The 26,910-nt window shown below is 42.8% G+C and overlaps 1 protein-coding gene across 2 annotated transcripts in view; it reads left to right on the forward strand.

The window, feature by feature from the left end:
• The window catches only part of DNAH8 (dynein axonemal heavy chain 8), a 321,904-nt gene that overhangs the window by 251,721 nt on the left and 43,273 nt on the right, over positions 1–26,910 (forward strand). For both annotated transcript variants that reach the window (XM_027525064.1, XM_027525063.1), the window contains exons 83-87: positions 439–591; positions 982–1,137; positions 13,869–13,985; positions 16,045–16,146; positions 22,040–22,200. In XM_027525064.1, coding sequence (XP_027380865.1) covers positions 439–591; positions 982–1,137; positions 13,869–13,985; positions 16,045–16,146; positions 22,040–22,200 — 689 coding nt within the window. The remainder of the gene's footprint in view (positions 1–438; positions 592–981; positions 1,138–13,868; positions 13,986–16,044; positions 16,147–22,039; positions 22,201–26,910) is intronic.

Here is a 26,910-nt window from a genome sequence, read left to right on the forward strand (position 1 = left end):
TACCTTAGGCCGGACAAGTTGCAAATTCCAAAATACCCGTTCCGACCATTAGATGGTGCACACACTGTACTTAATAAAGTCTGACTTCGTTTTAATTTCTGTTCCTTTCTGAACCAGGGGTGACAGAGTAACATTCATTTTGAAACCTCTTGATTCCAAGCAACCAGCTTTACCAGAAGCAGGGGAAAAAACGTTTGTATTGACATATAATAATTCCATTAACATATGTGCTTAAAACAGAGTATTCACATGCCCCGAGCAAAAGTTTAAAAAATATTTGTATGTACACTTTGTTTCCATTAACATATATGTGCTTAAAACAGAGTATTCACAGGCCCCGAGCAAAAGTTTAAAAAATATTTGTATGTACACTTTGTTTTATTAAAATCATAGCAAAAAAGTTATGAGGAATTAACACGAGGTCATTTTTCAATACAGGGTGGCTGGGTGTTACTGCAGAATTGTCACCTTGGCCTAGAATTCATGGAAGAATTGCTGGAGACTTTGACCATCACAGAAACCATCGATGATACTTTCCGAGTGTGGATAACCACCGAGCCGCACATCCGGTTTCCCATTACATTGCTTCAGGTTTGTTACTATGAGATGAGTGTCTTTGCCTTGAGACTTATACAAATGAAGATGACACTTCTGTCATTACTGAAAGATGGCAAACGTAACAGGCTTCTTTTGGTCAAGTCTGCATTGTAAAATCTTAATGCCATGATCGTCAAAACCTTGACTATAATCATCAAGGTTATATAGTAAATATCCCCACAAGAGAGTTATGAGACTCGGTATTAATTTATTGGGTTTTAGCTCTGATCAATGTGACTAGTTTACATGGTGCCTTTTTATGTACCACAAGCATATTGTTGTCTGATGTATTGTCATTTCTATTTTATCCTTCGCAGTAATTCATAGAAACAAAAGTACTATTTACCCTTTTTTTTTTTTTTCACTATTTGTTTTTTATGACAGACTTCTCTCAAATTCACTAATGAGCCACCCCAAGGCGTTCGCGCAGGTCTGAAAAGAACATTTGCGGGGATTAATCAAGACCTCCTGGACATCAGTAACTTACCCATGTGGAAGCCAATGCTGTACACCGTAGCGTTTCTGCACTCCACCGTGCAGGTAACTTCTGGGAACCGTGTGCACTTTCAGAAGATGCTAGCGATGTTATGTTTGCCCCCCCTGCTCCACGGTCTGGTGTCCTCACCACGCTTCCATTTTCCTTCATGGCAATTTTTCCCCCACCTGGCACGGGATGCGCATATTTGCGTATGTATTTAAAGCATCTTCCTGCCCCCAGCCCCAACCTCGGCCCCTAGAGTGTAAGATTCTCTGGGGCGATGACTCTGTCCTTTGGAAACTGCTGGGTCTCCGCTTGTCACAGCAGCAGCTGCAGCATTGCCAGAGCTTAATACATGTTTGTGGGATGAGCAAGCGAATTGCTCTGATAGGAACTGGATCTTGAAAGTTGCCTATGCTGTTGTTCTCTGTACCATCTCATGTAATACTAACAATCACCTTTCAGGGTAGGATTTATCACCATCTGCAAAGTGAGGGAATTGAGACTCAGAGAGGTTAGGCAATATTATATATACCATCTCATGTAATACTAATAACCGCCTTTCAGGGTAGGATTTATCACCATCTGGAAAATGGGGAAATTGAGACTCAGAGAGGTTAAGGTCCTTCCTAAATGGTGAATCTAGGAGTCACACCCCATGTTGCCTGCCTTGGATGCAAGTATGTTTGGACCCTCGTCCCCACTGGGGACAGTGGTGGCCATGGTGTTTGGAAGATGAGTCATAGGGCTCGGCTGTCGTCTTCAGGTTGTTTCTGATTTGCTTGTACTGTGTGGCTACCCAGCAGTGTCTCCATGGGTTCTGGGTTTTGTTTTTCCATTTGTTACCCCTTTGTTCTATGTTTGGATTTTGTTCTGTATTTGAAAGCTATATAATTTTTAATTAGTAAATACAATTAAATACAAATAAAAATAAATCAGTAATTTATTTGTTTTGGGCCGCACTGGATCTTCGTTGCTGAACACAGGCTTTTTCTAGTTGTGGTGAGTGGGAGCTATCAGAGTTGTGGTGCGCGGCTTCTCTCATTGTGACGGAGCACGGGCTCCTGAGCTCGTGGGCTCCTGAGCCCGTGGGCTCCATAGTTGCAGCACTCTGGCTTAGTTGCCCTGTAGCCTGTGGAATCTTCCTGGACGAGGGATTGAACCTGTGTCCCCTGCATTGGCAGGCACATTCTTAATCTCTGGACTGCCAGGGAAGCCCAGGCTGTGTAATTTTAATGTACTTGATTCACTCTTGATTTCACGGAGAGATAAAGGGGCTCCTTGAACTCTTTCCGACATTTCTTCTTTTCCTGAAGTTGGAGTGAGGACAAAATAAATCAACTGGTTTGAACCAGGAGTCAGGGTTCAACTGTGCCCAGCGGCCAGCAGAGCTTGACCTCATCTTTGCCTGCCCTGCCCAAAGGGAAAGATGGAGGGGAATTGGGTGCTCCCCCCAGGAAATACTGGGCGTGTTTACCCACAGGTTCCCTGTCGCCACCACTTTACCAGGTATAACACTGCCCAACTGAGAGGCAGTGCAGAGGGACACTGGTGTCTCTCTGCCCCCACCCTGAGAAGTTAAAATCAGAATAAATGCTTTGTGGGTGGTTATTTTTACTAAGTTCCACTGTGGCCTCTGGATTGATTGTAAATTACAGTTTTCATGTCACTGAAGCTGATTTCATATATTCTTATCCGGGAATTGTTGGGTTTGCTAGACCTTATCACACTCTAATACAAACAGTGCTTTAACTCTGATATTTAATGCCCAATTCACAAACAGTAAATTTTATGGTTCTTTTCCTAGTAATGATGGTTCAACTTTTCCACCATGCTTATCACGAATAGACGTTTGGGGGTATTTTCCATACGGTCAAGATGGCAGTCTGTGTTTTTAGTGGCCATTATCCAAGTGCTAAAAAGAAGAAAAGGACTCTGGGCCAGTCATGCAGCCAAAGTGTACTTGCACTTAATGTGACTCATATTTGGATTAAAACAAACAAAAAAAATCTCCACTGCTAGGGCCATGAAGTTCACAGTGGCATGTCTATAAAAAAATTTGTGAAGATCTCTTAAAATCCAATCATAGTGTATTAGAGCACTTCATAGAGAGTCAGGAGGCCTGGGCTTTAGACTTGTTGTGACATCAGTTAGCTACGTAAGGTCGGTCCAGTTTTATCCCTTTGGGGGCCTCTGTTTCCCCATCTGTGTGTTTCAAGGCAGAAGGAAGTGATCTTTCAAGATTTTTCCCATTTCTAACATTCTGTTGTCCAGCTCTATGATTACACAAGGAGTGTAGATAATTCAAGCATTTCCCCTCACCCTGCATCCTCCATTCTAGTTTCAATTAGAGAAATGTTTTAATGTTTTTCAGTTAGACAAAATGTCCTCGGTCACCCTTCTCCTCCTGCCCTCAGTCTTTCCCAGCATCAGGGTCTTTTCCAATGAGTCGGCTCTTCACATCAGGGGGCCAAAGTATTGGAGCTTCAGCTTCAGCATCAGTCCTTCCAATGAGTATTCAGGGTTGATTTCCTTTGAGATTGACTGGTTTGCTCTCCTTTCTGTCCAAGGAACTCTCAAGAGTTTTCTCCAACACCACAGTTCCAAAGCATCAATTCTTTGGTGCTCAGCCTTCTTTATGGTCCAACTCTCACATCCATACAGGTCTACTGGAAAAACCATAACTTTGATGATATGGACCTTTGTTGGCAAAGTGATATCTTAGCTTTTTAATGTTGTCTGGGTTTAATCCCTGGGTTGGAAAGATCCCCTGGAGAAGGGAAAGGCCACCTACTCCAGTATTCTGGCCCGGAGAATTCCATGGACTGTATGGTCCGTGGCTTCGCAAAGGGTAGGACACGACTGAGCGACGTTCACTTTCACTTCAGGTTTTTCATAGCTTTCCTTCCAAGAAGCAGGCATCTTTTAGTTTCATGGCTGCAGTAACTGTCCACAGTGGTTTTGGAGCCCAAGAAAATAAAATCTGCCACTATTTCCATTCTTTCCCTGTCATTTGCCATAAAGTGATGGGACCAGATATCATGATCTTAGTTTTTTGAATGTTGAATTTTAAGCCAACTTTTTCACTCTCCTCTTTCACTTTCATCAAGAGGCTCTTTAGTTCCTCTTCACTTTCTGCCATAAGGGTGGTGTCATCTGCATATCTGAGGTTATTGATATTTCTTCCAGCAATCTTAATTCCAGCTTGTGCTTCATCCAGCCCGGCATTTCTCATGATGTACTCTGCATATAAGTTAAATAAGCACCTTGAGGTACTCCTTTCCCAATTTGGAACCAGTCTGTTGTTTGATGTTCAGTTCTGTTATTCCTTGACCTGCATGCAAATGTCTTAGGAGGCAGTTAAGGTGGTCTGATATTTCCATCTTTTTAAGAGTTTTCCACAGTTGATTGTGATCCACACTGTCAAAGGCGTTAGCATAGTCAATGAAGCAGAAGTAGATGTTTTTCTTGAATTCTTTTGCTTTTTCTATGATCCAGTGGATGTTGGCAATTTGATTTCTGGTTCGTCTGCCTTTTCTAAACCCAGTTTGAACATCTGGAACTTCTTGGTTCACATACTATGGAAGACTAGCTTGAAGGATTTTGAGCATTACCTTGCTAGCATGTGAAATGATTGCAACTGTGCAATAGTTTGAACATTCTTTGACATTGCCTTTCCTTGGGATTGGAATGAAAACTGACCTTTTCCAGTCCTATGGCCACTGCTGAGTTTTCTAAATTTGCTGGCATGTTGAGTGCAGCACTTTCACAGCATCATCTTTTAGGATTTGAAATAGCTCAGCTGAAATTTCAACACCTCCACTAGCTTTGTTTGTAGTGATGCTTCCTAAGGGCCACTTGACCTCACACTCAAAGATGTCTGACTCTAGGTGAGTGATCACATCATCGTGGTTATCCAGGTCATTAAGACCTTTTTTGTATAGTTCTTCTGTGTATTCTTGCCACCTCTTCTTAATCTCTTCTCCTTCTGTTAGGTCCTTGCTGTTTCTGTCCTTTTGCCCAACTTTGCATGAAATGTCCCCTTGGTTTCTCTAATTTTCTCGAAGAGATCTCTAGTCTTTCCCATTCTGTTGTTTTCCTCTATTTCTTTGCATTGTTCGCTTACGAAGGCTTTCTTATCTCTCCTTACTATCCTTTGAAACTCTGCATTCAGATGGGTATAGCTTTCCTTTTCTCCTTTGCCTTTTGCTTCTCTTCTTTTCTCAGCTATTTGTAAGGCCTCCTCAGACAACCACCTTGCCTTGCTGCATTTCTTTTGGGGGAATGGTGTGGTCACCATCTCCGGTACAATGTTGCAAACCTCCATCCGTCATTCTTCAGGCACTCTGTTTATCAGATCTAGTCCCTTGAATCTATTTCTCACTTCCACTGTATAGTCATAAGGGATTTGATTTAGGTCATATCTGAATGGTCTAGTGGTTTTCCCTACTTTCTTCAATTTAAGTCTGAATTTTGCAATAAGGAGTTCATAATCTGAGCCACAGTCAGCTCCTGGTCTTGTTTTTGCTGACTGTACAGAGCGTCTCATCTTTGGCTGCAAAGAATATAATCAATCTGATTTCGGCATTGACCATCTGGTGATGTCCATGTGTAGAGTCGTCTCTTGTGTTATTGGAAGAGGGTGTTTGTTGTGACCAGTGCCTTCTCTCATGCACGCCAGAGACTCTTGGAGGGCACAAACAAAACCTTGTGCACACCAGGACCCAGGGAAAGGAGCAGTGACCCCCACAGGAGACTGAACCAGACCTGCCTGCGAGTGTCTAAGGGTCTCCTGTGGAGGTGTGGGTCAGTAGTGGGCTGCTGTGGGGACAGGTGCACTGGCAGCACAGTCCTGGGACATGCAGGCAGCATGCAACATAAGTCCTCTTGGAGGAGGTCACCATTAGCCCCCCCATAAAGTCACCAGGTGGGTGATCCACAAACTGGAACCTTGAGACCTCCATGAACGGTGTGAAAAGGCAAAAAGATATGACACTGAAAGATGAGCTTCTTAGGTCAGTAGGTGTCCAATATGTTACTGGGGAAGAACAGAGAAGTAGCTCCAGAAAGAATAAAGAGACTGAGACAAAGCAGAAATGATGCCCAGTTGTGGACATGTCTGGTGGAGAAAGCAAAGTCCAGTGACATAAAGAACACTGTTGCATAGGAACGTGGAGTGGTAGGTCCATGAGTCAAAGTAAATCGGTTAGGATAGACCTAGTCTGATAGAAAAATCCGGAATTCTTTAGGGGCTCGTGGTCCTGCGTCAGCAGCATTCATGTCACCTGGAGACTTCTAAGAGATGAATCTCAGGACCCACCCTGGATCTGCTGAATCAGAATCTGTGTTGTAATAAGATGCCCAGGTGATCTGTGTGCACGTGAGGGTTTAAGACACAACTCTTATAGGAAGGACTAATCTGCAAAGAAAGATTTTGGCTTATATTTTTCTATTGTTGGGTATAAAAGCCAAATACTTGATTTGTTAATTGGTGAATTGATTCTTCCCAATTTTCCTGGATGTCCCTTGCTTTCTACAACATGATGTATATACTTTTGTCCTTTAGAGACTGAATAAAAGAGGGAGTTGGTTCATGTCACATAATCTGAAGCTTCTGGACTAGGGAAATTGGTGGCAAAACTCACCCTCGGCTCTCCAGTGCTGACGTGGAGACAGAATTTTGGGTGAAGTAGAAGAGAATAGCTTTATTGTTTTGTCGGGCAAAGGGGGCCACAGTGGACTAATGTTCTTGAAACTGAGTGTACCAGCCTGGAGCGGGTAGTGAGGAGTCGTACAGTCAGCTCGTGGCCATTCTTCTGACTGGTTGGTGGTGAGGTAAGAAGGACTCAGCATCATCAGTTGTTTGGTTCCAGCTGGTCTGATGTCTGTGTGTTTGTGGGCAATATACAGGTAACTTCTTCTACCTGGTGGTGGTTCCAGTCTCTGTAAAACAACTCAAAGGATGTGGCTCAGAATATTGTCTGTAGTCCTTGAGGAAGAACCAAAGGTCCTTGACATTTTTTTTTTTTAATGACTAAGTTATTATTATTTCTTCCTTTTGTATTTTCTCACCTCTCTGATTAAATTTTCGACTAAAGTTTTTCTACAGACGGAAGGCAGGTGAAGGACATGGTTGGGGGGGTCTATTCTGGGAAGAGTCTGCTCACTTCCAAGGGGTTCATGTTGGAGTCCATCACACATGAGAACGCAGGACCAAGTGGTGGAACAGCCACCCCCGCCTGCCCTCCAGTGTGTTTCTCTTACCGAACCATGGCTTGGCCTCATGCACCCCACCTCAAGGGCATCATGTGTTATGTGGATCCTACTCTTATCTCAGAGGATGAAATGAGCAGCCCTCCTCTCCTGCAAGGAGGGCAAGTAGATTTGACTGATCAAGGACAACTGTCTTGGGTAGAAGAGTGGCGGAGGGTGTCTTGAGGTGGGAGCAGGCTTACCCAGGGGGAGGGGGTGACCTGGGGGCCGCCATGGAAACTTGCATAGATTCACCAACCAATTCTGCACCAAGTTCTGCTCACTTCCGACTCCCCCAGCTTCCCTCCCTCCTCCTCCAGGAACTTGGCTCTGAGGTTACTGCTGCCGAGTCAGCTCTCACTGCAGCCAGCTGATGTCTCTGCCTTGGCCAGCCAGTCCTCCTGCCCTCCCCATGGGAGCCTTGCATCCCAGTGCCCTGGTGCATGCCTCCACTTACTTGGCCACTACTTCTTGAGAACAATTCCTGCATCCTCTGAAAGATGACTTGCAAGGGAAGCATCCTTCTGGTGTCAATATTCTCTCACTACCATTTCCCAGAAGCTCCAATGTAGCACTATCCTGGGCTTCAGAGCAAGCCCACACTCACCCCTCAGGATTTTAGTTTTAAATATATCCTCCTCCAAAGTCTGGGTCTTCTGAAACTCAACAATTCCATCTGTAGTCTCCTGCCAACAGTTCCTGCAGAAGTTTAGGAAAACATTGGCTGTTTTGTTCCCCCTGATGATCCCTGTACTGCCCCTTGTGGCACACCACATTGGACCCTGAGCATCTTAAGCAGGGGTCCAGCAAACTGAACCTGTGAACATCTTAAGCATCTCTCTTAAGCATCTTATCTTAATGACTGGATCCTCAGCCACCGCTTGGATCCAGAATCCCTTGGAGGAGGCATTGTGGTGAAGTTCTCAGACCTTTGTAAAATTTTCCACGTGATTCTAGTATTCAGTGAGAATGGAGAATAACTGCCAAAGAGCCACTGCCCTTGGGGGAGGTGTCGTTAGTCATTTTTATGTCCTTTTCATGGTTTGGATATTTCTCTTTCTCACTTTGGCTTGCCACATTGAAGCCCATGTTTGGGACTTATGAGTGATACACAACTTTGTGAGGTTTATTACAAGAGTCTTTGATTAGCAGCTCTAACTGCCTGCAGGGGCAATTGCAAACTTGGAAATTTTACCATGGCTATTAAAATATTTGTTAATATTTAATAAAAATGGCCATATCTGTGGGGCTCAGGGAGTACCACTGTTAACAGTTCCTCATTTAGAAAAGTGTTTACTTTTCTGACTTCTTTTTTAGGTTTAAGCCTTGACAAATACTCAATTAAAATTTAATAGTCTGAATACCAGTTCTTGCTTTGGGGAGGTGTGATAATAAAGTTCTTAGTGCAAATCTCTTGAAAATAATTATAGTAACATGATACAGAATTTTTTAAAAATATCTTTTACACGTTCCTGTATAAAAGGGGTCAGAACCCTTTTTCCCAGGGGTTCTGACTATTTCTGTTAATTATTTTAACCTATTGATGTTTCTGGAGAAGGCAATGGCACCCCACTCTAGTACTCTTGCCTGGAAAATCCCATGGACGGAGGGGCTTGGTGGGCTGCAGTCCGTGGGGTCACTAGAGTTGGACACAGCTGAGTGACTTCATTTTCACTTTTCACTTCCATGCATTGGAGAAGGAAATGGCAACCCACTCCAGTGTTCTTGCCTGGAGAATCCCAGGGATGGGGAAGCCCGGTGGGCTGCTGTCCATGGGGTTGCACAGAGTCAGACACGACTGAAGTGACTTAGCAGCAGCATTGATGTTTCTCTTATATTGTCCAGTATGGATTTTATTTTTTATTTTATGTTAGCTCCAGTTATTAAATAAATAGGATGCAATGCTCTAAAGAGAGCCTTGCTTTGAAGATGAGCCTGAAATGATTATGCACTGGACTGTGGGAGAGAAGATCGTTAGGCTGAGGTAGACTCTAACATAAAACTGGAAATGGCTTTGACATCGTTAAAACGATGATTTCATTGAACATCTCTTTGGTGTTCTATGGAGGGTTCCACATTTCCATATTGTGTTGGTAGTTGTGTTTTATGTATCCTTTGGAACAGAAAGTAGGAACTGTATTGGTTAAATTCAGTAGGGAGTAGACTAGTCTTCCTAAAATCATGACTCTAGAAACTGAATAATGGATTAACAACTCCTTTCTGCTGAGTCAGGTTTAGCTCTTTCTTCTGATGTTCAAATCTGTCTGCGTTCCATCCACCCCTGAATCATCACGTGGGGCTGTGGTTCCAGATGTACTCAGCAGAGGCTGTCCCCTGCTGCAGTGGCACAGTTCTGCAGCCTCTTTCTGGACAGATCGTGAGCTCTGCACTCCTGTCTTTGCTCCTGACCTTGACCAAGCTCAGGATTCTTTTCTCCCTTCTGTTCAAACACCAGCTGCAGTTTCGTTCTTCCCAGGAGCCCTTGATTGAATGTCTTCTTCAAGCTTAACGTCTGTGAAATTTTGACAGTTAATTATACTTACTACCGTTTTGTCCTCCCCTTGTTTCTAAGTCTTATTTTCTCAGCTAGATTAAAACTTCTTGCAAATGCACTGATTCTAATATTTTTCTATGATATCACCTAGGACTCATAATTTCAAAAACACTAATTGGATCGGAGAGATTCAATATTCCAAATATTCCAAATTCTAGCAAAGTCCTCTGCTTTTGAGCTTCAAATGAGTTCTTCGGTCACAATGGTTTGAGTCTATCCTGGTATAAATCCAAGGTGCTACTTCAGTTCAGTTCAGTTCAGCTGCTCAGTCGAGTCCAGCTCTTTGCAACCCCATGAACTGAAGCACACCAGGCCTCCCTGTCCATCACCAACTCCCGGAGTTCACTCAAACTCACGTGCATTGAGTCAGTGATCCCATCCAGCCATCTCATCCTCTGTCGTCCCCTTCTCCTCCTGCCCCCAATCCCTCCCAGCATCAGAGTCTTTTCCAATGAGTCAACTCTTCGCATGAGGGGGCCAAAGTACTGGAGTTTCAGCTTTAGCATCATTCCTTCCAAAGAAATCTCAGGGCTGATCTCCTTTAGAATGGACTGGTTGGATCTCCTTGCAGTCCAAGGGACTCTCAAGAGTCTTTTCCATCACCACAGTTCAAAAGCATCAATTCTTCGGCACTTAGCCTTCTTCACAGTCCAACTCTCACATCCATACATGACCACAGGAAAAACCATAGCCTTGACTAGACGGACCTTTGGTGGCAAAGTAATGTCTCTGCTTTTGAATATGCTATCTAGGTTGGTCATAACTTTCCTTCCAAGGAGTAAGCATCTTTTAATTTCATGGCTGCAGTCACCATCTGCAGTGATTTTGGAGCCCAAAAGATAAAGTCTGACACTGTTTCCACTGTTTCCCCATCTATTTCCCATGAAGTGATGGGACCAGATGCCATGATCTTCGTTTTCTGAATGTTGAGCTTTAAGCCAACTTTTTCACTCTTCTCTTTCACTTTCATCAAGAGGCTTTTGAGTTCCTCTTCACTTTCTGCCATAAGGGTGGTGTCATCTGCATATCTGAGGTTATTGTTATTTCTCCCTGCAATCTTGATTCCAGCTTGTGCTTCATCCAGTCCAGCGTTTCTCATGATGTACTCTGCATAGAAGTTAAATAAGCAGGGTGACAATATACAGCCTTCACGTACTCCTTTTCCTATTTGGAACCAGTTCCATGTCCAGTTCTAACTGTTGCTTCCTGAACTGCTTATAGGTTTCTCAAGAGGCAGGTCAGGTGGTCTGGTATTCCCATCTCTTTCAGAATTTTCCACAGTTTATTGTGGTCCACACAGTCAAAGGCTTTGGCATAGTCAATAAAGCAGAAGTAGATGTTTTTCTGGAACTCTCTTGCTTTTTTGATGATCCAGAGGATGTTGGCAGTTTGATCTCTGGTTCCTCTGCCTTTTCTAAAACCAGCTTGAACATCTGGAAGTTCACGGTTCACGTATTACTGAAGCCTGGCTTGGAGAATTTTGAGCATGACTTTACTAGTGTGTGAGATGAGTGCAATTTTGCGGTAGTTTGAGCGTTCTTTGGCATTGCCTTTCTTTGGGATTGGAATGAAAACTGACCTTTTCTAGTCCTGTGGCCACTGCTGAGTTTTCCAAATGTGCTGGCATATTGAGTGCAGCACTTTCACAGCATCATCTTTCAGGATTTGAAATAGCTCAACTGGAATTCCGTCACCTGGTGCTACTTAGGTGTTGTTTTTTTCTTAATTGTCACTTATAGGAATCAATAAGTACAAAAAAAAATAGCAAGAAAGTGAAATGACCTCATTTGTGAAAGAAAAGATACCTAGATTTTGTCCTTTTTTCCAAGAGGAATTAAACCATCTGTGATTTTAGTGAACCAACCTAAGAAGTGAATGTTCACAAATAAAAATTGATAGTAATGTAAAATGAAGCAAATCTCAGCATTAGGACAATTTTCAAAGATCACATTTTAAGGAACAACTGAATTGCAGTCACTCAGTGCACGTAAATGGGGACGTTTCTGTAGAGCCAATTTAACCAGCTTTGGTAATTGGAAAGGAAGAATTATTCTTCATTCAGTCTCCTGTCTAACTGACCAGCAAATTTTAAAAATTAAGTCAAAATGGGTAAAACTATTTTAGAGATGATTCTTTCTTTTAATGGGAAAACATTTGCATTTTAATTATAAGTGTATTTTTGCATTTTTCACTTTGAAGTCTTCAAGATGGAAGTAATTCTAGAGACTCAAGGGTTAGCCGAATGCGTTTTTGTGTTAATGTCCTATAGATCCTCCAAGCCACCCTTGCTCCTGTAACAACCTGAACGAGGCTCACCTGAGTGAGCTCTGATTAGGACAAACTCTGAATACCAATTCTGAACTCTTAAGTTCAAATTCCTGGGAGAGGGGATGTTGTTGGTCTTGGGCTGGTTGTCCACCTTTGATCTAATTAGCTAGAGTGGAAATGGGAGTCCCTCCATACAAATGCCTGATACCTGACAACCCAACCTAAAGAAGAACAGTTCTAGAAATAATGGTAGCAGTTTACATGTCTAAGGGTTGTTTGTCCTCAGTCTGATCTCCCAGGGCCAGGACATCTGGACCCAATTTAATTTTGATTTAGGATACACTTAAAAGCATATCCTGTGCGGTGTGTGTTCAGTTGTGTCCAACTCCTTGTGTTCAGGAGTCTTTGTTACTCCCATGGACTGTAGCCCACTAGGCTCCTCTGTCCATGGAATTTTCCAGGCAAGAATGCTAGAGTAGTTTGCCATTTCATTCTCCAGGGGATCTTGCTAGGCCAGGGATCAAACCTGTATCTCTTGTGTCTCCTGCCTTGGCAGGTGTTTTCTTTACCAAAAATCAGTAATTAAAGCTTCTCACTTTCTCAGTTTCTTCTCTGACTTGTCTGTGAATTTGCCCAAATGAAAATTCATTTAGATTCCTTTAAATGGTAGTGTTATTCATGGTCTAAAGCATGGAACAGCTGCAGAAAGAAGTATTGGAATGGTTCGTGAAAACCGTGTGTGTGTGTGTGTGTGTGTGTGTGTATCTATGTCTGTGTATGTGTGTTGGGTTAGGGAAAGCAAAAAAGAGAAAGAAAAGCTAGTATACATTTAGAGGTAGAGAAGTGGAATTGTATCTTCCCACCAATGTATCAGGATTCTACTCTCCACGAGAGTGACACTTGGATCAATGGTCAGGAGCTAACCTGAATAAATAATTGAACTTTTCTTAGACTGACTGTGTGCTGAGGCAGGGAAAGCTGATGGTATGGTAACATTTGAGTTAATATATGTGGTTTGCTAGGTGATCAGGGTCTGAAAATATCAGTTCTGACACTCACATACCTTTAAAATGGTCTCAGAATATCAAAGCAATTGAGTCATTTGGCTTGAGCCCTGTGTGATTATTTATGAGTAATTTGATGATTTGAAATGATTAACCACTGTTTCACAGGAGAGAACAAACAAGGGCAATATGTTTTAAGGCAGGTATGTCATGTTTTACAATAGAAAATGTTTAGTTTTCAAAATCTGAAACTGCAAGATTACAAAGTGATACTAGCAGGGAGTCTGAACACCCTGTGAGCTTAGGTTACTCAACTTGAAAAGCAAAACTTCAAACCCTTACACTTCACATTTGAAACTTTCAAGAGTCCAATTTAGAACAAGTGAGTTCCTTCAACAGCTGTTTTTTGAGCACCTACTGAACTTTCTTGAGCTGACAGTGGAGACCTAGATTTTTTAAACCCCGGACTCCAATTTGGCAAATAGCCAGAGATTTGCTTTTTTTTGTCAACCATTTAGAGCCAAGGAAAAGTATTTCTAATGTTTGCTGTATCCCAAACCAAATAATGGTTTGGGATATATTCTTTTATGATGTCAACTTACTTCAGTATCATGCCTTACTTTTACTGTAGTTTGTTTGAATAATAAAAAGGAATCAGCTGCAATACAAGTTAAAAACCTCACTCAATACTTAACTTTTCTTTGGTGTTTTTAAGGAGCGACGCAAATTTGGTCCCTTAGGATGGAATATTCCTTATGAGTTCAATTCTGCCGACTTTTCAGCCAGCGTTCAGTTTATTCAGAATCACCTTGATGAATGTGACATTAAGAAAGTGAGTGAAATTATTTCTTTTTGTTTGTTTGTTTTCATTGCTGTCTTTAAATCAAAGTTCTAGAGACATTCACAGTCTGGGATATGCAGTGACCCTGCTAACGTTCCCCCCAGTTCTTCCAAAAGGGATCAGTCATTCCAATCACCTGTTTACTGGTCCAGCCGTTTCCAGTCACACCTCGACTGCCCATCGGAGTGCACTGGGGCTCTCCATTTCACACTTGTGTCCCCCACCCTCACCCTACCTCTGTCTCTCCCAAGCACATGCACAGCAGAGTCAGAGCTGTGATGGATGAACTCGTTGTTTTCAGAAACAGCACAGCCTTCTTCACGTCACATCCCAGTGCCTCCGTGTACTTCCAGAGAAAGTATACCTTGAATCAGACTTTCCTTCCTTCATCTCACTCATGCCACCTCAGAGTCCTCAGAAGTGAGGATGTTATCTCCCAGCCCACGTGGAATTTCCTTTGCACCCTAAGTCACATCTTAAAAGATGCTATGCAGATAAATAGCAGTGATTTGTAACAACATCACTGGTCATGTAGCACTTCACAGTTTTCAAGGTACTCGTGTGCAGGCTCTCATTTTTATTTTCACAACTGGGTGAGGCAGATACAGAAGGCATTACCATCATCCCTGTTTGACTGATGGGGTACTAGGCTAAGGGCTTCCCTGGTGGCTCAGATGGCAAAGAATCCACCTGCAATGCAGGAGACCTGGGTTTGATCCCTGGATCGGGAAGATCCCCTGGAGAAGGGAATGACCACCCACTCCAGTATTCTTGCCTAGAGAATCCCATGGACAGAGGAGCTTGGCGGGCTACGGTCCATGGGGTTTCAAAGTGTCGGACAGGACTGAATGACTAGCACTAGGCTAAAGAGAATAATGGACTTCCTCAGGGTCACTGGACTAAGAACACAAACTCAGTTGTTCTTTCACATGTGTGTTCCAAGGAGTTCGAAATCTGTTTTTTATTCTGTGATTTTGAGCAAGTTTATGAGCCTCTCAGAACCTGTGTCTTCATCTATAAAATGGTCATGGTTTCCAAGAGGAATAAGCAAGTTAGTATTTGTGTGTATGGTGTGTAGTCAGGACTCAGTAAATACGAGTTGCCTGTCGTCTCTCCCTCTCTTCCTTCTCACAGTAGATACCTTCTCACAAAGATAATCATAGCTTCTTCAGTATCAGTATGATGAGGGTGAGCCGTGATGAATTGTTATCTGGCTAGGGGAGAAATCTAGAATCAAACCATCATTTTTCCTAGAAATTACAAAGGGACATTAAATTTGAGTATGACATTTTGATGAAAAAATTATATGGGTTTGTATCTGTGATTGTTTATCATTTTTTATGTACAAATGACAGTTATCTTGAAATAGCTGCTTTGAAAGGCAATGTAGTTGAAAAATAAAATTTTAACCAAGAGAAAGTAAATAAAAATCAAGCATCCTTACTTCTCCTACCCCAAATGTATTGAAACTTTTTAAAAATAAAGAACTACTAATATCTGAAATGTGTTGCTTATATAAGATTGCTATGGAAATTAATAAATGGTTTGATGTAGTCATAGCTCACACAATGACTCAGAGAAAGATTGCATTGCAGAAAAACCTTGTGAATAATTTTCTAGATGTTCTCATACAGATTCAGAAAATATATTACTAAGAAAGCATATTCAAGCATTGATTACTTGATTTTTCTCCTTTCCTCATTTAACGTGACTTTTTTCTGCTCTAACAGCGTGGCATTACTATAATGAACATTATTGGTAATTACATCCATAGACTGAAAAATAGTCTTCTTTTTCCCCTACTTTACATAATCAATGAGCAATATATTCACTGATGTTTAGTATTGTAAGTTTTTCTTTGGTGAACAAACCATAGCAATTCAAGTCGTGTAAGAGCAAAAGAGTTATTAATATAAGATAATGAGTAATTTTAAATGCAGTCTAGCTAGTGCTTCCCTTTTCAGAGCTTTCTTTTAGAGAAAGAATCGAAATGTTTAGAATTCTTTGTTTGGGTTGACAACGAATAACTCTTTTCTATTTTTTAATAAAGGGTGTGTCGTGGAATACCGTTCGGTACATGATTGGAGAGGTGCAGTATGGGGGCAGAGTCACCGATGACTTTGATAAACGTCTACTTAACTGCTTTGCTAGAGTAAGTCAACTTAGAAAAAAATACCATAGATACACATCTCATTGCATCTTCCTATTAAATAAGAATATTTTTGGTTCGTAATAGGTAAGCCAAACTGAAAGGGAAAAAATATAGAGCAGAGCCGCTGAAAAGAATCGGCCAACCAAACCAAAACCAAACCAGCTAGCAATCTACTTGTCCAAAACAGAACAAAGGTCAACTCTCAATGATCTATAATCTTCTTCTGTATAGACTAGCTGCTCATGTCCACCTCCCCTCCTATAAAAATATTGGACATAATACCTCTGTCTTTTCCTCTGAAAAGGGGAAAAATCTTCAGGGCAATTTCAAGCCCCAAGATAAGTGATCGGAGAATGAGCCAAAATTTGAGTTTTCTCATCTCTTTGCATTAGGACAGACAATTGAAAATTGATGAAGTGGTTTTTTTTTTCCTCAGTGCCCAGTAAAATCTGCATAGGTCATGTGAGCAAACATTTTCTAGAAAATATTATCTCTTAGCAATTCTGGCTTTCACACCAAGGATGAATAGTATAAGTACATCTGCTGCTGCTGCTGCTGCTGCCAAGTCACTTCAGTCGTGTCCGACTCATAGACAGCAGCCCCATAGATGGCAGCCTTCCAGGCTCCTCTGTCCCTGGGATTCTTCAGGCAAGAATCTATCAGACTCAAATTGTTCTTAAAACTTTTACATGTTAAAGACGCAATATACGTTACCTAAGTGGGAAAAAAAATCAGATACAGGAGTATTTTATGGTTATTTGGGTTCTTTGCATTAGGATCTAAATTGGTAATTCTTAGTTTTTTTCCCAGTTTAACAAAATTGAGACCTCAACAACAAAGCATAAGCTTTGGGGGTATTTTGGTAAACTGGAGGTTGACCAGAAATCTGAATTGTTTTTCGACCTTTACTAAGGTTTTTCTTAAAACTGTATTTGGAGAAAGGTGGATGATAATAAGTGTTGGTAAGGATATACAGAAGCAGATCTCTAGGGAAGTAATTGAACAAAACTTAACCAAAACTAAGTATTATGGGTAGATACATCCCAGAACATTTCTAGGGGAAAAAAAGCCCACACATGGATATGTATAAAAATGTCATGGCAAGACTGTGCACGGAGCTGCAGGTGACCATTGTTGGTTGGATTCTCCGGAAGTGGACTCTTAGAGGGATTCTGCCTGTGGTCCTCCCTTCCCCCAAGGGCATGATCTTGGTTGAGGCAGCTCCCTTCCAGGGCAATTCCTGGGAGGGACAGTGTTGTGAGCCCTCAGTAGCCAGTACTCCAGACAGCTGGGGGAGCCAGTTCCTGGGTCCTGGAGAAGGATTTGGTGGCACATCACAGCATCCACTGTGGAGATGAACAAGCCTAAGAGAATAGATAAGAAGCCTGAGAGAATAGATAAGCAGTAGTGGGTGAGCACATGTATTGCCATTGCTTACCCTTCAAAGGTGCACTGGTAGCACTGAGTCATATCAAGGGTGTATGATGGGACTACTCTCTGAACCAGAATCCCACTCTTGTGTGTATGTCGCAGAGTAATTCTCAGACAGGTTTGTGGACACGTACAAAGACATTATCCTTAGTATTGTTTGGGAGAGTGGAAAGTTGAAAGCAACCTGAGGGTCTGTCGGGTTGAGGAGTTAGAGGAGTTAAATGAAGAGTTAGAGAAGGAATAGAGGAGTTAAATGTTGTATGCCTGTCATGGAATACAATGCAGCACTTGGAAGAAATGGTCCATATGACATCATGCATAAATCTTAGGAACATAGCATCAGGTGCAGAGCTTTCAAAAATAAAATGAGACCTATAGAGTGGTACCTGGGTAATTTCTCAAGGACAAATACATACTTTCAAGGACATATATCAAGTATATTTAAATAGAAGTCCCCAAAGAGGAGACTGCTGCTGCTAAGTTGCTTCAGTTGTGTCTGACTCTGTGCGACCCCATAGATGGCAGCCCACCAGGCTCCCCCATCTCTGGGATTCTCCAGGCAATAACACTGGAGTGGGTTGCCATTTCCTTCTCCAATGCATGAAAGTGAGAAGTGAAAGTGAAGTTTGCTCAGTCGTGTCCGACTCTATGCGACCCCATAGACGGCAGCTCACCAGGCTCCTCCGTCCATGGGATTTTCCAGGCAAGAGCACTGGAGTGGGGTGCCATTGCCTTCTCCAAAGAGGAGACTAGGAGTGAATATAAGGGCTAAATGGGAAAAACTAAAGTGAAAAGGGTCTAGAGACTTGAGAATAACAAATGAATATGATGAACTCACCTCTGTATCTGAGATTTAAAAGAGGAAACAAAAATGGCAACCCACTCGTGTTCTTGCCTGGAGAATCCCGGGGATGGGGAGCCTGGTGGGCTGCCATCTATGGGGTCGCACACAGTCAGACATGACTGAAGCAACTTAGCAGCAGCAGCAGCAGCAGTAAGCATATTTGTTAGAATATGTACAAGTACCCAAATTGGAGTTTTGGCACTGGAGACTGTGAAAAGTGGATAGATTCTGGACATATCGTACAGATACTACCAGCAGAATGCTGATGGGGAAGGAAGGGGCAGGGTCAAGGATCACTCCTAGTTTTGACCTAAGTAACTGGATGGAGAATGGGATTACTTACAGAGAAGAGAAAGAATTTCTAGGGGAAGAAATTTCACTGGGGGTGGAAATTTCCTAATTTTTGCTTTTATATGCATATGTCGTCTGTTTTCATCGTGTAACCTATGAGATGCCTACTGGACATCCAAGTGGAGATGTCTAAGACTGGAAGTTCCATAAGGGCAGGGACTTCACCTGTTTGCATCGCTGTACCTGGAATGGATCTCTCACATAGTAGGCACTCAATAAATATTTGTTGAATAAGAGAATGGATGAAGATAAACAGGCAGTTGGATTTACAGGGTGGAGCTCAGGAGAGAGCCCAGGGCTGGAGAAAAGGATTTGGAATTTGTCATATGTAGATGGCATTTAAAGTCAGGAGATGAGATGAGATCATCATCTAAGAAGAAAGTGTAGAGAAAAGGATGAAAAAAGAAAAGAAACTGAGGACAAATTCCCGAGTACTTTAATATACTTTAATGTATCAAGAAAGAAGAAATGTCAACTGAGAGAGGTCAAGGAAGATAAGGAAAGGGAATTGACCTTTACTGACTTTTAATACTGATTATTTAGTATTTGCCTGATATAAAAAAATTTACTTACTTTAAAATATACATGGATGTATGCATGCTAAGTCCTTTCAATCATATCCAACTCTTTGCAGCTCCATGGATGGTAGCCCACCAGGCTCCTCTGTCCATGGGATTCTCAGCAAGAATATTAGAGTGGGTTGTCATGCCCTCCTCCAGGGGATCTTCCTGACCCAGGGATCAAACCTGCATCTCTTAAGGCTCCTGCATTGGCAGGCTGGTTCTTTACCACTGGTGCCACCTGGGAGACTCCTAAAAATTTATATAAGACAGCTCAATATAGAAAAATACCAACATTCAGCTTAACGTCTTCAAACAGAATGTGGGTGACCAGGGAGGCAAAGGCTTGTCATCTGCCACTTTACCTGGTCCGTGTTCCCTGAGGGAAAATGGCTTCAATTGAAAACCAGAGCCTTCAAATTGGATCCTCTGTCACTGTGACTTGCAATTTGGAGCTTATCTTTGAATCCTTGTCTGTTTTCTCTGTTCTCAGCATCTTATGGCCTGTGTCCCTTAAAACCAGTAATTGTAGAACTTTGCTCTTTGTCCTTGAAGAGAACTTATTTTGTCTGGCTACCTTTCAGAGTGTCCTGAAGTAATTCCATGTAGATTTCATATTCTGTATTTTGATTATACCAAAAGTGTCCTCCAGATTTGGTGAAACGCAACTGTTTTTGTGTTTTTAAATCTAGCTATTCGTGGATTTACTCTTTGTGCTTTTGAACTTTATTAAAGAAGTGGAAAAACAAGAAGAAAGTTCCTTTTGCTTTTTTATGCATATGTCACCTGGCAGCTCAGAACTCAGTGTGGTCATTTGCTGTCTGTGTGCTGAAGACCCCATGGCCTTTGCCACCCTTGTCATCTTCATCACTAAAAACCTCATCTTACTAAATAATGACCATAATCATAGCACTGTTTTCTTTGATGACTTTCAACTGCTCCCCATTTTTTCAGTTATGCACCAGTCCTCTCCTTGACATCCACAGTCATCCATAATATGACCTCACTTCACTTTTTCTGTCTGATCTCTTCCCTCTATGTTATATTTATCTTAGGGTAAATACACTGGTTTCATCATGTACCCAACCTGCCTTACATCTTTGCATCAGTTATTCTATACCTTTGCGTGTGTGGTCTCCCCAGTCACAAGTTCGTTTGCTAAAATCCTATCCTTCTAGGTATATCTCCAAAATCACCTTCTAGATAAAGCTTTGCCTGACACCCATCTGGTTCTTCTTTCTCCCTGGCTCGCCTCCTTAGTACTTTGCCTATTTTTATTTCCTCTATCTCTTACCTTAGTGCACTTTGTATTATGGTGATTATGTAACTGGCTTCTCTCTCTACTGGGTCACAAGCTCCTTGAAGGAAAGGACTGCGTGTCTCGTCTTTGCAACCTGTTCCTGTTCTAAGCTCAATGCCTTGTGGACAGGAGTTGAACAGAATAGAACTGTGATGAATAAAAAAGGGAGAACCAGGGAACAGAGTGTTTCAGAGCAATCACTGGACCTAAAAAGAGCTGGAAGAGGCAGGATATGGAGGGAAGATAATAGAGAAAGTGTGACCAATCGAAGGAAAACACAATCCCCATTTCTTTCCACATGGAGTCCTCTGAGTGATTTGGACATCCAGCCTGCATCCCTGCTCTTCCCATCATCCCATTATTTCCCTCCCTTCTGTGAAAATCACTCCTTTAGACACAGAAGTCATTGCCTCAAAGCAGGCTCATAGGCATTCAACATTTTTGTTTTCTCCACTTCAGAATAAGTCTATCCACACCAAGTATTTATTTGTTCTCTCGCTGTTACCTTATAGATAATCAGTTCATACAGAATGAGAAAGGGATGTCTTAAGGCAAACAATAAGATGGTTGGATATATTTGCTTCTTGTGTCCAGGGACATAACTTAATTAACAGAGGGTGCGCTCCAGCTCAGGGTGGAGGGGAGATATTTGTAAAAGAAGTTTTCCTGGCTGTATGGAGTGTTCAGTGCCACTGCGGGCCATGCTGAGCACAAGCATAAGCCCCCGGGCACAAGCCCTGTTTCTGGGGAGAAGGGAGGCAGTGAAAATGCCCAGATGTGCTCTCATGTGTGTGTGTGTGTGTCTGTGTGTCTGTGTGTCTGTGTGTGTGGTTATTGCTTCTGCAATCCGTTCCCCTGCCTTTTTAAAGTGAACTCAAGGTTTGTCAGATTACTCCAGTAGAGGGCGGGCTTGCAAGGCTGGCTCTCCCCTCTTCACCCTTAGAAATGATCTTCTTTGGTGTTAAACAGAGACCGGCTTTCATTGTTCTTATATTGTGGCCTTTCTCTTTCCTTAATCTATGTCTAACTATGCTTCCCTGGTGGCTCGGTGGTAAAGAATCCAGCTGCATTGCAGTGCAAGAACCAGAGGAGAAGTGGGTTTGATCCCTGGGTCGGGGAGACTCCTTGGAGGAGGAAATGGCAACCCTCTCCAGTATTCTTGCTGGGATAATCCCATGGTGGGCTGCAGTCTGTTGGGGTCACAAAGAATCGGACATGACTGAAGCAACTGAGCATGCACGCATATGTCTAACTATCCTATCAGTGGTTTTGTTAAGGATCTTTCAAATCCAATATAAAAAATGCTTACAATGGAAATAAGGTGACCCTATCTCCTTGACAGTGGCAGTTTGGGGTTTTCATTTGGATATTCATCAATTTATTTCTCCTGTTTTCTCTCTGATATAGGTCTGGTTCAGTGAGAAGATGTTTGAACCATCGTTCTGTTTTTATACAGGGTATAAAATCCCTGTGTGCAAAACCTTGGATCAGTATTTCGAATACATCCAGTCATTACCATCTCTAGATAACCCCGAAGTCTTTGGGCTTCACCCAAACGCCGATATCACGTAAGTTCCCAGCGTTTTTTAATTTGAAAGGATATAACCCAGCCTGGCAAAGTCTGTGCACTTCATTCGCTCTCTTAATATCTCTCCTTTCCCTTCTTTTTATTTTACTGTGAAAAACAGTAGTGTCACTTCCTGTCTCCCAATTACAATTTTGTCCTATCCTGGCCTGCTTGCCCATTGCTAAATCCTGCTGCTCCAGAGTTTATGACAGTGTTAAAGCTCTAATTTATGCATTGATTATTTCTCCTCTGTTGTGTCGTAAAACCAGTTGGTGTTCTTGGTCTTGATACCACTGATCTGGTAGGACAGTAGCCTCCTAGTTCTTTGCCTTTTATCTCAAAAATCTATTAAAGATAATGGTCATAAACAGAATGTAAAAGGTTCAGGAGGGCAGAGAGAAGAAGAGGAGGACATGTATTTCTGTGGGTCCTCTCAGAGATGGCTCCTCTCCCTCTACTCGCTCACCTGCATCCTTGTGTAAGTAGCTGCCTTGGAGGGCAGGATGCTGTGAGCACAGGTGCAGAGGACACAGATGCAGAGCCCAGGAAGAGGGGCTCCGCGTGATGTCCTGCCCCGGTCACTGTGGTAAGAGGTGGTGAGGGAAGAGATAAGACATGCATCCAGTCTCAGGCCCCTTCTCAGGCCCGTCCTTTGGATGAGGTCTCACCCCCTACCTGAACCCAAGACCACCCAGCTCCACAGAGAGGACTCCAAGAAGCCCCCGCTGAGAACCTCCCTGGATGTTCATGCCTGGGGCTCACTGACCAAAGACCAAGAGTTTATGTCCAGCAGAGTGGCTCATTTCAGGAAATGGAAGAAACCAAGACTCCTGCTGCAGATTCTAAGCTGTGACAGCTGGGAGGATTAAGTTGTGCCTCACTCCTGGTCACTCACCTGCAGTGGCAGGTCCAGCAGCTCTGCGATGGGGCGTGGACATCTTCACCTCCTGGTTCTCTGTCCTGGCCCAGCATCCCTGCTCCCACTGTATCTTCTCTCCACCCCGAGCATGCTCCCTGCCCCAGCATGAGGCTTGGCCTCCTGGCCTCTTTGTCACTCACATTCATTCTCACCCCTCCACATCCTCTAAACTCTACCACACCTCTTTTCATCTTCAAAGTCATGGGTGTGACCCCCAAAGACCCACAAATGGCCATCACTCATTTCAGACCCCATGACAGAACAGTTATGGTGCTTTGGTGGCAGCTCTAGGTGTTATTTTAAGAGACTGTTGTAAGTTAGCAGGAGACAGGAAAGAAGTGAAGAAGTGAAAGGGAATCCTCAGAAATCCAGCTGTGAATTAATATCATCTGAAAGAGAGCACACAGGGAAGGAGTTGTTTTTAATTAATTAGTTAATTTTGGGGCCATGTGAGGGATGCGGGACCTTAGTTCCCTGACCAGGGATGGAACCTGTGCCCACTGCAGTGGATGCATGGAGTCTTAACCAGTGAACTACTGGGGAAGTCGTGGGAAGGAGTTTTAATTTAGCTAAGACTTTAGAAACGTGTGTCAAACCACTCCTCTGCCCAGAACCCTCCTGAGGCTCCTGTCTTCACTCCAAGTCAAGGGCAAGAGCTGACCATGACCTACAGGTGACCTGCAAAGCCCAGTGATGCCATCTGACCCCGACCTATCAGCTGGTCTCCTTTTGCCCTCTTCCTCAATTGCACTGCTTCTGCAATTGCACTCCAGATTCTGCTAGCTTCCTGTTACTTGGACAGGCCAGATGGCTCCCACCACAGGTCCTTCCTACCATAGAATACACCTCCTGGAACACCCTTCCCCCAGATATCACTGGGGCTCACTTTTTCACCTCTTCCAGTCTTAATGTCACCTACTCAAAGATGCCTTCCCTGGCTGCCTTATTTAAAAATTGCAAACCACTCCCCAACTCCCATCCCGAACTCCATCCTCCTTGCCTGTTTTTTTCCTGTCAATTGTATCACCAACTCTCTATTCACTTATTTATTTGCTTGTCGTCTATCAACCTGGCTTCCTTTCCTCCCTTTGAAATCTTTATTAACATAAGCTCCATTATGTCTGAAATGTCTGCCTGTTTTCACTACTGTAGCTCCAGGGCTAAATAGTGCCTGCTACTCGGGCACTATTTGTTGAATAGTGTCACATTTGTTGAATGTGTCAGCGGTAGTAAATTCTCCTAGGCCGTGGAGAGTCTAATTAATAGAGATAGTCCACAGAAAGATCTCATGAGTTCCAGGGAATGGGCAGAAAAATGGCCAGTAAGTTTTAATGTACTTGTAAATTAGCCATCGAAATGGTTCACTTATAAGGGCTCTAAACTCTGATTCCATCCTTGGCAAGAGCCCCAGGAGCCACATTGGCTGGTACCTAGAGAGTCTGACCCTGTCGGATACCACAAAATCCTACCAAGGAACATATGAAACCAGGTTGACAGTGTCTCACCCTGGCTTACAGGGATGGCTTTCCTATGACTGGATTGCTGTAGGCAGTTTTGGTCAACGGCTCTCAAGAGAGATAAACCAGAGCTAGAAAAGTCCAGAGAAGAGCAACCAAACTAATCCAGATGGGAGGCAATGATAAAGACAAACTTTTGTTTTTTTCCTTGACTTTCTTTCTTGAACTATTATAAACCCTCATAAAAGTTGTGGGTACAGTGAACACCCATATACCCTTTATCTAGGTTCACCAACTGTTAACATTTTGTTCCATTAGCTTTTCTTTTGTTCTGTATTTATCAGTTTGTTTATTCATCTACGGCTATATTCATACATAACCACATCTATTTGTGTGTTTGTGTTTATGTGTGTGTGTGTGTGCGCTTATAGACACTCTGAGTGGGCAGAGAGAGGAGATATGTGTTTTTTTAAAACATCATGAGCTCATGGGTAACTCCAGTACCAATACACCTCAGGGCTCTTCCTTGTCCTTGCTCATTTCACACAGTGATCTACTTTCTCCCACGGGGAGAACTCAGGTTCTCAGCACTTCAGTTTGTTTACTCATTTGCTCCAAAGTACACTCTAATGGAAAGTGGGGTCCAGCTGATCGCTGCTCAAAAGCCAATAAAGAGGCAAGTTGGTGGAAAGGAAACTTTGGTTTACTTTGGATGCCGGCAACCAGTGGGGAGGGCGGACGCCTGTCCAAAGGCTGACTCCCTTCCACTGACAGTCAGGGGCAGAAGCTTTTATAGACAGCAGAGGGCTACATGTAGAAACAGCACAGTCAGCTCTGACAGTCATCTTAAAATTTGTCATCAGTAGTCTGACCAGCATCATCCTGATTGTTTTAAGTACAGTTAATCCTTAGTTCCAGGGTCAGTTTGTTCCCGTTTCCTTGAGATTAATTCCCAGAATTGTGGCAGTTTTTGTCACAGCGACAAGCCTAGTCATCATGTAGTTAAGTTCTTCCACCTGGTGGGGGTTTCAGTATCTGTAAGACAGCTCACAGGATATGGCTTAGACATTATCAAACTCAGCAGTGGCCACAGGACTGAAAAAGGTCAGTTTTCATTCCAATCCCAAAGAAAGGCAATGCCAAAGAATGCTTGAACTACCGCACAATTGCACTCATCTCACACGCTAGTAAAGTAATGCTCAAAATTCTCCAAGCCAGGCTTCAGCAATATGTGAACCGTGAACTTCCTGATGTTCAAGCTGGTTTTAGAAAAGGCAGAGGAACCAGAGATCAAATTGCCAACATGCGCTGGATCATGGAAAAAGCAAGAGAGTTCCAGAAAATCATCTATTTCTGCTTTATTGACTATGCCAAAGCCTTTGACTGTGTGGATCACAATAGACTATGGAAAATTCTGAAAGAGATGGGAATACCAGACCACCTGATCTGCCTCTTGAGAAATTTGTATGCAGGTCAGGAAGCAACAGTTAGAACTGGACATGGAACAACAGACTGGTTCCAAATAGGAAAAGGAGTACGTCAGGCTGTATATTGTCACCCTGCTTATTTAACTTCTATGCAGAGTACATCATGAGAAATGCTGGACTGGAAGAAACACAGGCTGGAATCAAGATTGCCAGGAGAAATATCAATAACCTCAGATATGCAGATGACACCACCCTTATGGCAGAAAGTGAAGAGGAACTCAAAAGCCTCTTGATGAAAGTGAAAGTGGAGAGTGAAAAAGTTGGCTTAAAGCTCAACATTCAGAAAACGAAGATCATGGCATCCGGTCCCATCACTTCATGGGAAGTAGATGGGGAAACAGTGGAAACAGTGTCAGACTTTATTTTGGGGGGCTCCAAAATCACTGCAGATGGTGACTGCAGCCAGGAAATTAAAAGACGCTTATTCCTTGGAAGGAAAGTTATGACCAACCTAGATAGCATATTCAAAAGCAGAGACATTACTTTGCCAACAAAGGTTCGTCTAGTCAAGGCTATGGTTTTTCCTGTGGTCATGTATGGATGTGAGAGTTGGACTGTGAAGACAATTGAGCGCTGAAGAATTGATGCTTTTGAAGTGTGGTTTTAGAGAAGACTCTTGAGAGTCCCTTGGACTGCAAGGAGATCCAACCAGTCCATTCTGAAGGAGATCAGCCCTGGGATTTCTTTGGAAGGACTGATGCTAAAGCTGAAACTCCAGTACTTTGGCCACCTCATGCGAAGAGTTGACTCATTGGAAAAGACTCTGATGCTGGGAGGGATTGGGGCAAGAGGAGAAGGGGACGACAGAGGATGAGATGGCTGGATGGCATCACTGACTCAATGGATGT

Source organism: Bos indicus x Bos taurus, chromosome 23, assembly GCF_003369695.1.
Source record: "Bos indicus x Bos taurus breed Angus x Brahman F1 hybrid chromosome 23, Bos_hybrid_MaternalHap_v2.0, whole genome shotgun sequence".
Classification (NCBI taxonomy): Eukaryota; Metazoa; Chordata; class Mammalia; order Artiodactyla; family Bovidae; genus Bos; species Bos indicus x Bos taurus.